The sequence below is a fragment of the Dipodomys spectabilis genome, unplaced genomic scaffold, assembly GCF_019054845.1.
Source record: "Dipodomys spectabilis isolate Male_0828 unplaced genomic scaffold, ASM1905484v1 ptg000363l, whole genome shotgun sequence".
Classification (NCBI taxonomy): Eukaryota; Metazoa; Chordata; class Mammalia; order Rodentia; family Heteromyidae; genus Dipodomys; species Dipodomys spectabilis.
This window is the reverse complement of record NW_024871040.1, coordinates 5,187,286-5,200,833: the sequence shown is the minus strand read 5'-3', so window position 1 is coordinate 5,200,833 and position 13,548 is coordinate 5,187,286. Positions and strand designations below refer to the sequence as shown.

Sequence of the window (13,548 nt, the reverse complement as noted above, 5' to 3'; positions counted from 1 at the left end):
CCTTGTGCCTTGGGCTCTTGGGCTCTGGATTATGTCTGGCATTGCCCAAGGCTATCACCATCAGATCTGCCCCTCAAGTGAGCAAGAAGCTCAGAAGTCTGTCTGTCAGAAGCCACACCTAGAAGCAACTGGGCTTCAACTAAACTTTTTTGTTTTTAAGAGAGGTTCTCAAAAAACATAGCCCAGACTGGCCTGGAACTCTCTATTCTCCTGTTTATACTTCCTGGGATTATGGATGTATACCACCACACCCAGCTCTCAGGCAAATTTAGAGGCTTGGTTGGTCTGGTCTGAGTTTCCCTGTCAGCTTTAGCTCTTGTAAACAACATAAATAGCCACAGAAAGTAACTTAGTGTGGCTAGAAGGATGGCTGGCCCCAAGTCATGATACCAATAGTTGGTACATGGACCCTCAGCTAGAACTTTCACCTGGAAGACAGACCTGGGAGCTCTGGATTTAGTCATCAGTGAGGAAAATTCTGTGCTGAGTTCTCCCCATACCCCTAGTCAAACGCCCATAGGCTGGCCTGTGCTGCCCTAACAAACATGTCTGGGAGGAAGCCAAGCACCATGTCCCAGGTCCTCTATTTTGATCATCTCCTTGTTTAGGTGGACGAGGAGGCTGCACTGGAGCAGGCTGTGAAGTTCTGTCAAGTCCACCTTGGGGCTGCTGCCCAGAGACAGGTAAGCTGGAACCAGTTGTTCAGGTCCTGCCTATCACTTAGGCCTAGCTGTAGGCTGGAAGCACATTTGCATGGGGATAGTTCTTGTAGTCAGCATGACCAAAGGGAGAAGAGCTGGAAGTGACTAAACCTCAGGATGATGGGGCACCATAGTAGGGATGCCTCTACTCCCTTTTCCAGAAGTAGAGAAGATGGCTCCTGGCGAGCTGACCTCACCTTTGCAACAAAAATGGAGAAAGTAATCTTAGAGCCAGGGTGACTAGAAAAAAACATGGCTGGGAACCCAGGGTAGAGATGTATCCTATTCAGGGACCACTGAAGAAAAGGGTAGGGCCTTATGCAGGGTGGGGAGATAGCCCTTACTAGGCAGGAGAAGGGACAGAGTCACACCAGTGATGAGTGAAGAAGGTAATGCTGGTGCAGGGCTAAGCAAGAATGTCAGGATCCAAGAAGTGGCATGATGAGGGTCCTGCATGGTAGGGTGGCGAGGGAGATAATGGGGATACAGATGGAGTTGAAGAGCCTCAAAGAATCCCAGCTAGAGTGAGGTTGGGTTTGGAAAGGCAAAGGAAGCAGAAAGGTCAGGACTCTGCTGTGTATGTGAGGAGCCCTGGTGTAAGGACCCTTGATAGCCATCAATATGGACCAGAGGATTAGAGAGCACAAGCAGGGCCAAGTACCCCAACAGGACCACAGGAGTAGGGCGGCTTGGACAGGATCAGGTAGAAAGAGAATATTCCAGGGGTCCCAGGGCTAGGACAGTGAACAAGTGGGGTGACTACTAGATACAATACGAGGATCCAGGGGCCAAGGTTGTGAAAAAGGAGTGGTCAGGATAGGGGGTTTTGAGCAGAAAGAGAGTGAGGGGTGGGGTCTTTGTGAGAACTCAGCTAAGGGAAGGCTGGCAGGCAGGATCTGGTGACCAGGAAGGGGCCTGGTGACTGTGGAGGTGGAAGATGTGGGATGGGAGCTCAGTGGGAAGATGTGGGGGGAGAGGAGACAGGCCTGGCAGGCAGAGGCACCACACCATACCCCCTCTTGAACACAGGGTCTGGGCACTGTCCCTGAGCTTCTTTTACTCAAGGCTAGCATTCTAACACTTGAGCCACAGCACCACTTCTGGCTTTTTCTGTGGAATTGAACCCAGGGCTTCATGCATGCTAGGCACTCTTACCACTGAGCCACATTCCCAGCTCCCCTCTTAGAGCTTTGAAAGCCAATAGGTCAAAAGATTAAAAAGGAAGCCTTTTGTCCCTAGAGATGGCCCAACTACCTTGGCTGTCTCATCCAAAGGGGTCTGAATCCTAGCTGGTGCCATCCTGGGGGGTCCAGACAGGCTTCTATTCAAAGGAATGGGGCATCAGCTTCCCCCCCTCCCCCCCCCCACTTCCTGTTTAAGGCTTAAAGAAGTCCAGGAGGTTCACCTTGACCAAGTGAACTGTGGATCCCTAGCCCCCTCTTCGGATGCAGTATTCATGTAGAGGAGAGGCAGCTCGATGGCTTTGTGTCATTTCTGTTGATATTCTGACCTGCACCCACTCCCTAGTAGGGTGTCTCTGCTATTGCCTAAGGCCTTCTCACCACATGCCTGGCCCCCAACTCCTACCCTAAGCCTAGAGGGATATGACTGAGGGCTAGCTGCTCTGCTCTGCTCTGGTTCTCATCTCCTTTAAAGTCAGTCTAAGGAGGCCATTTCCTGCCTCCCCATCTCTCCTTACCCTTGATCCTTGGCATGTTTCCCCACATATCTACCAGACCTGTTTCCCACAGCACTGGCCTGGGGCTCCCCAGACACCCAGCACATAGCATATTCCACAGGGCATGTCCCTCACTACATGGAACTGGGGCCTCTTAGAAGAAGCCCCTTGGAAGGCTCCTCTCAAGCTCTTCGATAAGCTACCTGTCCTTCCCCACTGCTCCATGTTCCTCTCAGTGCAAGCAGCCAGGGTCTCCTTCAGGTCACCCCCTCTGTACATCCTGCCCCACAGGACCCCAGAGTCCCCACCTTGGTTCTGTGCTCAACTTTGACCAACACTAGGAAAGTGGAGGCTGCTGCTACCAATGCGCAGGAAGTGTCCATTTTGCTTTCAGCATGTCAGAGTTGCAATGGAAGCCCCGTACACCCCTGTAGGGTGCTCTAAAGACCATACAGGGACACAGCACTGACCCTCCTCAGTGTGTCTGCCACCAGGACTCAAACAACAACAACAGCACTACAATTTTGCAGGCCTCCAGCCCAATGTGGACTCCCAGGCCAACAGCCTACCCTGCCCTCCTACCAAACTATTGCCCATAGCACAGTCCTGGAGCTTATCCCAGACACCTACCACATAGTAACAGTCCACAGAACCTATCTTCTGCCATGTAGAACCATGGACAGGGCATTCCAATTAAAACAACCACCAGAAGACAGTTATCCATCCATGGAAGCTAACTGTCCCCCTAGTATTGTGGTGCCCATTAACAGATACATGATTCTTAGGGGGAAGGGTGGAGGGCCCTGCTGCCCTGACATGGGCAGCTCAAGACAGTACAGTGGGCCTGTTACTGAAGAGGGGCTGGATTGCTGGGGGCTCAGCTCTGCCATAAGATGCTGCCTCATTGTATCCTAAAGCACACTTTATTTGAAGCATGCTGTCAGGATGCTGTAGCCTTCCATACTTGTCCAAGGAGGGCCAGGCTTTGGTGGAATGGCAGTGCCCCTGGGAAAAGAACCCTGGAAGAGTGTCATAGCAGAATGAACTGTGAAAGAAGACTGGAAAGGGTCTGGCTCATAGGAACCACAGAGGCCAGGCACCATAGCTGGGGGTCATAGCCAGTTGCAGTCTGGAGCTCAGGTGTGGACTCTTTTAGCGTTCCCCTTAGGACCCTTCCACAAGTGGTCTTTTGGAAGTCCACTATACTTCAGGGCAGACATGCTTCTCCCTGCCTAGGCCCTTGTAGAGTGAGCAGGGAGGGCCAGCAGGAGGTCCTCACTGAGTCCTCACCAGCACAAGCTGAGTATCTCTCAGTATTGGTGCTGGGTCCCCGAATATCTGCATACCAGCATCTCATGGGCAGCATAATGGAGCTCAGAGGCCATAGGGCTGTGTTGGCATCCCAGGTCCAGAGGATGTGTCCTCCATAGGAGGACTGTATTGGCCTGGGGTGGGACAGGGCAATGTGTGCTTAGGGCCACCCAGCTAACCCTCTTAGCCTTTTTTGTTCTTACAGGCCTCAGGGGACACCCCCACTACCCCAAAGCACCCTAAGGACAGTCGAGAAAACTTCTTTCCTACAGCTGTGGTCTCCAATACACCTGACCCTGTGCTGGTCGATGCTGTCCAACGGCCCAGTGACAGCCATGTCAAGCCTCGCAGTGCAGTGGCTGCTACTACAGCTGTTGTCAGCTGTTTGCCTGCAACATCAGCCTCTACCCCAGACCTGCCCAAGGACCCCGGAATCCCCCGGCCACACAGGCCTGAGACCACTCTCAGCACAGCCTCTCTGATCCCAGGTAAGTGTCATACCAATGTACCTGGTGATGTAAGAATACATGTCCAGCTGTGCCACAGCCAGACCCAGGTCCCCACCATCAGCTGACAGCAAACATTGCTTCCTGTGTGGAATACAAAGTGAGCAGTGAAACCATCTCCACCCTGGGTGATCCCATGGAAGCAGGCAGCTCCTGGCCTATTCTGCAGTCTCTGGCAGCATTGGTGATCCCCAGATAGGACATCCTATGTCCACCACTCTCCTAACCTGGCTCCCTGGGGTCTCCCTGCCTATAAAAGGATATGGAGAGAGGAAGTAAGCACACCCCTTCCTTCCCACATCTTCAAAGCCCTACAATAAATAGGAAGGAGGCTCAGTCAGATAAATGTGAACACCCTGTACCCCATAGGTACGAGGAGGGGTCCTGACACTGGCATACTGTGAGGCTACCAGCCCTTGGTTTCAGTTGTTCCTGGCCACCAAATCTGCCCAGGACCCATCAGAGGTCCATGAGCAAGACAAAAGCCAGCCAAGATGAGGACAGTAGTCACATGTATTAGCTTATGAAGAACAGACCATATGGATGCAAGTACAGGGCTAGACTGGCTCTGACAGAGGAGCTTTTATTCCTTCTAAAAACTAAGATTGACTGGAAGGGCAACCTGTCAGCAGATCAGGTAAGTCTGGGCTGGGAACTTTTCTGTGGAGACAGACCACTGAAGCAGTAGCACACAGGCCAGCAATAAGTGGGAGAATGGGCAAAGTACTCTTTCCTTTGCTGGTATAGGTCTACCTCTGGCTCTGTGGTTATGATTCTGCCCAGCTGGGCCCAACAGAGGGCTGTGCCAAGCTCTACTTGTTCCTAGGCATGAGGCCAGGACTCTGGGACCATGGGCAGCCTCCAAAGACACTAAAAGAGGACAGGGATGTTCCCTAACCAGCTCACCTCTTCAGCTGGTAGGTTTGTAAGAGAGACTAGCCTGGCCAATGGGTTCCCAGTGTCCTCAGGATCCATCCAGGGATGCGCCTTGATACTTTATTTCAAGCCCTCCTATTCTTCCACTGTTTCAGGGACCCAGTCTGTGTACTTGCACAAGCTCTGTGTTGGCCCACAGGGAGACCAAGGTGGGGTGTCTCACCTCTCAAAACTTTTCCTTGGCTCACTGTCAAGTGATGGTGTTTTCATCTGTGCTATCCTCAGTTTCCTGAGGATCATGAAAATGTAGGGGCCCTGTCAGAAAATGGATTGGCCATTTGTTCCCAGAGCAAACTCTAAAGGCCATAGGACAAAGAGCCTTGAGCATTGAAAGGCTTGGAGTGCGCATTGAAAAAAAAAAAAAAGGAAAGAAAGGGAAAAGGGGAACTCTAAATGATGTGACCATCTAAGTTGGGTGGTCCCTTTTCATCTCTCTGCTTTAGTTTCCTCAATAGAATGTACAAGGAAGAGATAGAGTAGCTCTGTAGGACTTAGAACAGTGTTTGACAGTAAGCATAGTTTTATTAGGTGTGGTGGTACTTGCCTGTCATCCTCACCCTCAGGAGGCAGGAGGATCTAGTTTGAGGGAAGCCTCAGCTGCCTAGCCTCAGGAAGAAAAAGAAATTATACCAGGTGCCAGTGACTCACAACTATAATCCTAGCCACTCAGAAGGCTGAGATCTGAGAATCACAGTCAAAGCCAGTCCAGGCAGGAAAATCTATGAGACTCTTTTTTTTTTTTTTTCTATGAGACTCTTAGCTTCACTTAACCATCAGAAACCAGAAGTACCAGCTGGGCCCTGGTGGCTCATGCCTGTAATCCCAGCTACTCAGGAGGCTGAGATCTGAGGATCACAGTTCAAAGGCAGCCCGGGCAGGAGTGCCTGGGAGACTCTTATCTCCAATTAGGCACTCAAAAACTGGAAGTGGCGCTGTGGCTCAAGTGATCAAGTGCTAGTCTTGAGCACTAAGAGGCTCAGGGACAGTGCCCAGGCCCTGAGTTCAGGCCCTACAACAGACGAGAGGGGGGGAGAGAGCAAAGGGGGGGGAAGTAGAGAGACAGAGAGAGAGAGAGAGAGAGAGAGAGAGAGAGAGAGAGAGAGAGAAACCGGAAGTAGCACTGTGGCTCAAAGGACAGTGCTGAGTTCAAGCCCCACAACCCGGAAAAAAAATGTGGCCCATGGCTATAGTTAAATTGTTCTTAGTGATTCATTCATTTGCACAAAGACCCATCTCTTGCCCTTCTACCTCAGGCTATCCTGTACTTTGTCTTCCCTAGTCTCCATTATCTTGAAGTATCTGTGGGTGGAAATCTTAACAGTAATTGCTGAGGTAGGTAGATCTAGCTTGCAGTCTTTTTTTTTTTTTTTTAAGCTTTTGCTGGTATACTAGGGCTTGAACTCAGGACCTGAGTATATTACCCAAGGGACAATAAGCTTTTTTGCTTAAGGCTGGAATTGTTACCACTTGAGCCATAGCTCTACTTCTAGCTTTTGGACAGTTAACTGGAGATAAGAGTCTCATGGATTTCCTTGTCCAGGCTGGCTTCTAACTGTGATCCTCAAATCTCAACCTCCTGAATAGCTAGGATTATAGGTATGAACTGTTGGTGTCTGGTTTGTCTCTCTTACAGTTTTGTTCATTGGAGTGATTGGCAGCCTCAGGTCTTCATTGGCTGTTAGGAATTCACATCATCATCTTTAACTGTTGGATCAGAAGAAGACTATCTGTTTTCAAGTGTACATTTCTTTACTATTTCTTTCCGGAAAATTAGACTAAGTGGCCTTTTGCCAGGATGAAACTTAAATTAGCCCCCACTAAGCGTGTGCCCATGTAGACCTGGCAGAGGAGCTGCCTGACCAGCTCACCTGTCTACTCCCACATCTACCCACTTCAGGGTAGATGTAGAATCCGTAAAAAGATGGTTTTTGTCTGACCCACTCTGGGTGAGTGTCCCTACTTGTGCTCAGAGCTTTCTGGGTTGGCGTCAGGCACAGATGTGTCCCCAAGAGCCCACATTCTAGCCCTCTAGAACCAAGAAAGCCCTCAGGGGAAAGGAGCTGACCCCCAGCAGGGCTCAGGTTCTCCAGGTATGACAGAGTAGTGTGGTAGTATGGCCAGAGACTGCTGATGATGGTGTGTCCTGCCTGTAAAAACAGCCAAGGACTAGAGAGTGACTAGCAAGTGTGCGAGTCTGGAACCAAACCTGGATGACAGTGTAAGTTTGGGGAATGGGGGCTGAGCGAGGCCTGGGCTGCCTGGGAGAGTAGACTTGAAGAAAGATTTCCCCTGACACCCTCTCAAAGTGAGCAAGCTAAGAGGACAGCTGCAAAGGTAGCCCTGATGGATCCCATCCCCCAGGCAGACGGTCCTCCCTCCTCCAAGCTGCCTCTCCATTCATAGAGAAGGCAGCCAGTAGCATGCTGCCCAGCCTGTGGCCCCATATAGAAAATGCCCTCCTGTGAGCTCAGCCTCAGCCAGGACTGGGACTCGTGTCTGTTTCTGTGTTGTGCAGTTTCCTTTAGGCACATGACTGATAGATCTTCATGTTTGGTGGGTGCCCTGTCCCAGACCAGGACCTAGTTTTGTGCACATATCTAGAACTGGTTCTCTGGCTGCTGGGAGTAGTCCCACCCAGATGAAGAAGTCTCTTTCCCTGTGGTCCTAGGGCCTTCTAGGAGGTAGAGAGGGGCCTCTGCAGGGAACATTGAATCTAGATTACAAACCTCAGTCCTCCAGGAGAGTCTGAGCCAGGCATGAACCTAGGGACAAGAAGCCCAGATCTGACACCAGGCCCTGGGTCTTCTCTGAGGTACAAGGGGGTTGTCCCATTGACACAGGATCTCCACTTGATCACCTGCTTTCCTGCTAAGACCTGAGGCTGGGAGAACTCGTAGATAGCCCTTCTCAGCAGTTAGTGTCCCCAGTGGTTCTCTTTGTGGGATAGCTAGGGTAGCTCTGGTAAGGGGAAGACACTGCCTAGCCCAAGGAATCAGGGAATACCTTCTCATGTACTTATGTACTTTGTTCTGTGTGTGTGTGTGTGTGTGCGCGCGCGTGCGTGCACGCGCAGGCGTGCACGTATGCACACACGTGTCAGTCCTAGGGCTTGAACTCAAGGCTTGAGGGCTGTCCCTGAGCCTCTACTAAAGGCTAGTGCTTTACCACTTGAACCACAGGACTACTTCTGTTTTTTTCCGAGTAGTTAGAGATAAATGTCTCATAGACTTGCCTGCCTGGCTGGCTTTGAAATAGGATCCTCAGATCTCAGCCTCCTGAGTAGCTAGGATGACAGGCATGAGCCACCAGCACCTGGCTCCTTCCCATACATTTTAAGTCTAAACTGGACGGGGCCCGCATATTTTTCCTCCAGCTAGGGATAGTACCACTTTCCAAGGAAAGACAAAAGACAACTAGCACCACTCTTGCTTGGGGTTGAGAAGCAATTTCCTCTGATACCTGGCCACTGTGAGGGTACTCTTCACCCATCCTGGGGACCTTAGCCTCTACCCATGTATGCCTGGCTCTACCTCACTCCACTCAGTCCTGTGAATTTCTTTTTTCATTTTTATGTGCCATTTCTGGGGCTTGAACTGAGGGCCTGGGCACTGTCCCTGAGCTTCTTTTACTCAATCTACTACTTGAACTACAGCATCTGTTCTGACCTTTTCTGTTTATATGATACTGAGGAATCAAACCCAGGGCTTCATGCATGCTAGGCAAGCAGTCTACCACTAAGTCACATTCCCAGCCCTAGTCCGGTTAATTTTTTTTTTGGAGGAGGGGTCTGGTTGTGGGGCCTGAACTCTGGGCCTGGGTGCTGTCCCTCAGCTCTTCAGCTCAAGGCTAGCGCTCTACCACTTGAGCCACAGCACCACTTCCGGCTTTTTTCTTTTTGCTTATGTGGTGCTGAGGAATCGAACCCAGGGCCTCAGGCATGCAAGGCAAGCGCTCTACCACTGAGCCACCTTCCCAGCCCCCTCCTGTTACTTTTTTTCTTTGTTTATTTTTTTTATTTTTGTCGGTCCTGGGGCTTGAACTCTGGGCTTGGGCGCTGCCCCTCAGCACTTCAGCTCAAGGCTAGCCCTCTACCGCTTGAGCCACAGCACCACTTCCAGTTTTCTAGTGGTTTATTGGAGATTAAGAGTCTCACGGATGTTCCTGCCCATGCTGGCTTTGAACCATGATCCTCAGATCTCAGCCTCCTGAGTAGCTAGGATTACAGGTGTAAGCCATCGGTGCCCTGCTTCTGTTAATTTTTGTCAGCAAAAATTCACTTCCCCGCTGAAGAGCAGACCCCTTCTCCAAGCTCAGTATGGTGGTCCCCAACTACTCAGGTGGCTGAGACAGAAGATAGAGGCCAGCCTGGACGACATCTCAAAAGAAAAACAAAAAACCTCAGACCTTGTGGAAACCGGGGTCGGGGGGGTGGCCCCAAAGACCTATGCCTACAGCCTATCTGTCCCAGAAGTTGTCATCCTGGTGGCCAAGGAGAGGAGCCTGCGATCGCTATTAGGCAGGTTGCAGGAAACATTTGTAAGAAGTTGAGGAGTACAATGGGGGCTAGACAAGCAGTGTGGCCAGATATTCTAGGCCTGAGTGAGCAAGAAAGAGTGCCCAAGAAAACAGTGAAGAGACAGGCAGCCTAGGTGCCTAGATGCCCACAGCACTGATGATAATGGCCTGGATGGCAGTCATCACCCCTTAGACCTATCAGGTCCTAAGGACAACTCTTTTGTGTGTGTGTCAGTGGTGGGGCTTGAACTCTGGGCCTGCATGCTGTTACTGAGCTCTTCAGTTCAAGGTGAGCGCTCTACCACTTGAGCCACAGCACCACATCCAGTTTTCTGGTGGTTAATTGAAGATAAGTCTCAAGGACTTTCCTGTCCAGGCTGGCTTTGTACTGTGATCCTCAGATCTCAGCTTCCTGAGTAGCTAGGACTATAGGCATGAGCCACCAGCACCTAGCAAAGGCCAGCTCTGGACCCCTGCCTTGTTCCAGGGAGTGTTTTGGCACAGCAGGAGGACATAGTTCCATCGTGTGCTCTATCCACATTGGTCTTAAGTCAAATGACTTTAGTGTTGGTCCTGACCCCATTCTAGTTGCCCCTCCCATAAGCTAAAGGGAAAGAACACACCTCCCACACACAAACCTATCCCTCCCATAGCCAGTGAGCATCCGCCCAGGTCCAGAAGCTGTGTAATGCCAGATGTGTCTCCCAAAGTGTCCAGGATGGGAAGATTCCCCTTCTGAAAATATCAGCCCATCTCCTCAACACAATTGTCCCAGGAGAGCACCTACTAGTCCCCAGGCCACTCTGTGGAGATAGAAAGCCACCTAAGCCCAGATCCATCCTGCCAGGTAGCCTAGAGCATAGCCTGGGTCCTGGGGCCTGGCACAGATACATAGGTGGCCATGAGGGTGCCCTGCCCCAATAGGATGAGTATGTCACCTGCAGCTGGCCTTTGTCTCCACAGAAGGAGAGGAGCTGGCAGGAGTGGCAGAGGGCCCCAGCTGCCCACCCTTGGAGTCACGGCGTGGTCAACAGGTGAAGATGACCCCTACTGGTCCCCCTGCAGATCCACACTCGTGGCTGGTGAAGCCTGCCCACCAGACAAGCACCGAGCCCATCTGCAGCCAAAGTAAGGCCATCAGGAGCAGCCCAGCCCTGGTTCTCATAGTTGGCAGCCTGAGTGGGCCTCTCTGGGGAAGTACTGCCAAGGAGGGTGGGACCAGGGGAGGCCCAGTGGAGTTGAGATGGAGAAGAAAAATAGGGTTGTGCAGGGCATACAAGAGAGTTTAGACTGGAGCCATGTGAACCAATTCAACCCCTAGATTCACAGAGAGATTCTAGAAGGGGTAGGCATCTTTCTCATGGCTATCACCCCATTGCAGAGCCCAGATGAAACAGTAAATAGCTGTTCCCAATCACTGAGGCATCCTCAGAGGCAGCTGAGATGGAGCCCAACCCCAGACTCTAGCCTATTCCCACCAGCCACCATAGCCAAGCCCCTTGGGAGCTCCTCCTGGCTAGGCTGTGCACAGACCACTCAGGACGGCAAGACCTGGCGCCAGCTCTCAGAGACTAGGCTTGGATTCTGAGTAAGCTCTACTCCTTTTAAAGCCATGAGGCTGCAGAGGAATGTGAAGCCTTGCCAGGACATCCGGGTTGCTCCCGGCTTATGCAGCTCCCTGGAGGCTGCCAGGTCCCAGAGCTTCAGCCTGTAGCCATCCCAGCTGCCCTTAGGCTCCCAGCAAATACAGCCCCTCACTTGCTCTGGAGTGTGAGAGAAAAATAGACACAGAATATATGGCTCAGTGACAAGCTGTAGGCCTCAGGGTCCTCCCTAGAGTATGGACTTTCTGAAACAGTTTGAGGAATATAGTAGTTTGTAGAAGCCCGATGCCTGGGGAACCCCAAAGAATCCCCAAGAGGGCTTGGGGAAGCTACTTGTGTGCCAAACCTGGCTCTCAGAGTCCACAGTGCCCTTGAGTTGGAGAAAAAGCCCCAGGACCCTAAAGTCCAGGACGAGAGCTGAGTCTTTGTAGGCCTGAACTGAGCAGTTTCCCAGGATGGAGGCCTGACAGTGCAAGTAAATCAACATAGTGGGGAGGGGGAACATAAGGAGACGAACGTCCAGGCTGGGTCCAGCCAGCAGAGAAAAGGAGAAAAGACATCTACAAGGAAGTATTCCTCTGTCCAGTTCAGTGGCTCTATCCCTCAAAGGGAAACCTGGGTCCAAAGCAGAGGAGCAATAGGCACAAAATTCAGACTCCAAAGTCTTCCCCACAGCTGCCAGCTCCAAGGTCTTCAGCAGTGGGACTGCCCAGCCACCTGAGGGCCACCTAGGCAAGGCCGAGCCCAGCCGGGCTAAATCCCGCCTCCTGCCCAACATGCCAAAACTGGTGATCCCCTCGGCTTCTACCAAATTCCCTCCTGAGATCACTGTCACACCACCCACTCCGACCCTGCTCTCCCCTAAAGGCAGCATCTCAGAGGAGACCAAGCAGAAGCTAAAGGTGACTATGGGTACTATACAAGGATCCTGGACTGGGGGCTCTGATTTGGGGGGCACCTGGGGGAAGGGTTTGGATTACTGGGGGGCTTAGGTTACTAGGGAGACTGGTTGGGAGGTTGGGTTAAAAAAAACCAAGAAGCAGCCAGGTTCTGTGGCTCAGGCCTGTTACCTAGCAACTCAAGTGTCTGAGATCTGAGGATCACAGTTCGAAGCTAACCTGGGGCAGGACAGTCTATGACACTTTTACCTCCAATTAACCACTAGAAAACCAGATGTGGTACCATGGCTCAAAGCAGTAGAGCACTAGACTTGAGCGGAAAAAGCTTAGGAACAGTGCCCAGGCCCTGAGTTCAAGCCCTGCTACTGACCAAAAAAAAGCCTGGAGCAGGAGCAGGAGCCCCTAACCATTGCTCTCCCTGTCTGCAGTCAGCAATCCTTTCTGCCCAGTCCGCTGCCAATGTGAGGAAGGAGAGCCTGTGTCAGCCTGCTTTGGAGGTCCTAGAAACATCCAGTCAGGAGTCCTCCCTCGAGAGCGAGACGGATGATGACGATGACGACTACATGGACATCTGAGGGGGCCTACCACCACACCCAGAGGGACCAACCAGGCCTGGAGTACTCTGATCAGCCAGAGCCTAGAGGCAAGACCAGAGGCTCACGTCGGGTATCATTTCCAGTTCAGCTCCCAGGCCTGCCCATCCCCACTTCACAGTGTGGGAGTCCAGAGGAAGAAGAGGAAGAGGCCCATCTTAGCCATGTGAGGATGGGCTGGTTGTGATCTGTACAGCAGGGCTGACATCCTTTTTATGAAATGTTGACTTTGTAAATGTGCCCATTCCAGCCCAGCCCATACCATGTCCACAGTTTGGTGCCAGAATAAGCTGAGCTCTGCCTGGAGGACCACCTCAATGGAGGACCACCTAAGGACAGCTCATGCCACCCCTTTTGTGTTGTTGTTGTGTTTTCTTTTCTAATAAAGATGGGACAGTAGGCTTTGCTTCTTTGTTTATCCCCAGGAGGTACCTGGGGTCTCTTTCAGAACATTGCTATCCACAGAGTTTCTGGACCGCTCCTCTCCCAGGGCAGACCCAGCCCTGGTCACCTCAGACTCCAGCAGTCTGGGAAGTGTGGGGAGTTGGACAGAACCCTCTAGAGCTGTGATGGCTAGTCTTAAAGGACTTCTGGGGTATTCCAGAGCTCTCTGGAGTGCAGGTAGGAGGGAGGCCACAGGGAGGCAGTGGCAAGGCTGCACCGAGAAACTGACATTATGCCACTGCTGGAAGGAACATAGGGATGGAAGAACTTCAATTCCATCACATTCCACCCCCATTCCAACAGGACCAGTCACGTAAATTCCAGGCCCAGCACTGCAGACATGGGGCTCCTTGTTCAAAAT

The 13,548-nt window shown here is 51.7% G+C and overlaps 1 protein-coding gene across 1 annotated transcript in view; it reads left to right on the top strand.

Moving 5' to 3' along the window:
• The window catches only part of Cabin1 (calcineurin binding protein 1), a 147,688-nt gene extending 134,546 nt beyond the window's left edge, over window positions 1-13,142 (top strand). Inside the window, exons 33-37 of the mRNA XM_042666163.1 lie at window positions 609-683; window positions 3,896-4,178; window positions 10,611-10,775; window positions 11,927-12,153; window positions 12,579-13,142. Coding sequence (XP_042522097.1) covers window positions 609-683; window positions 3,896-4,178; window positions 10,611-10,775; window positions 11,927-12,153; window positions 12,579-12,725 — 897 coding nt within the window. The 3' untranslated portion in view covers window positions 12,726-13,142. The remainder of the gene's footprint in view (window positions 1-608; window positions 684-3,895; window positions 4,179-10,610; window positions 10,776-11,926; window positions 12,154-12,578) is intronic.
• The last annotated feature ends 406 nt before the right edge of the window (window positions 13,143-13,548 follow it).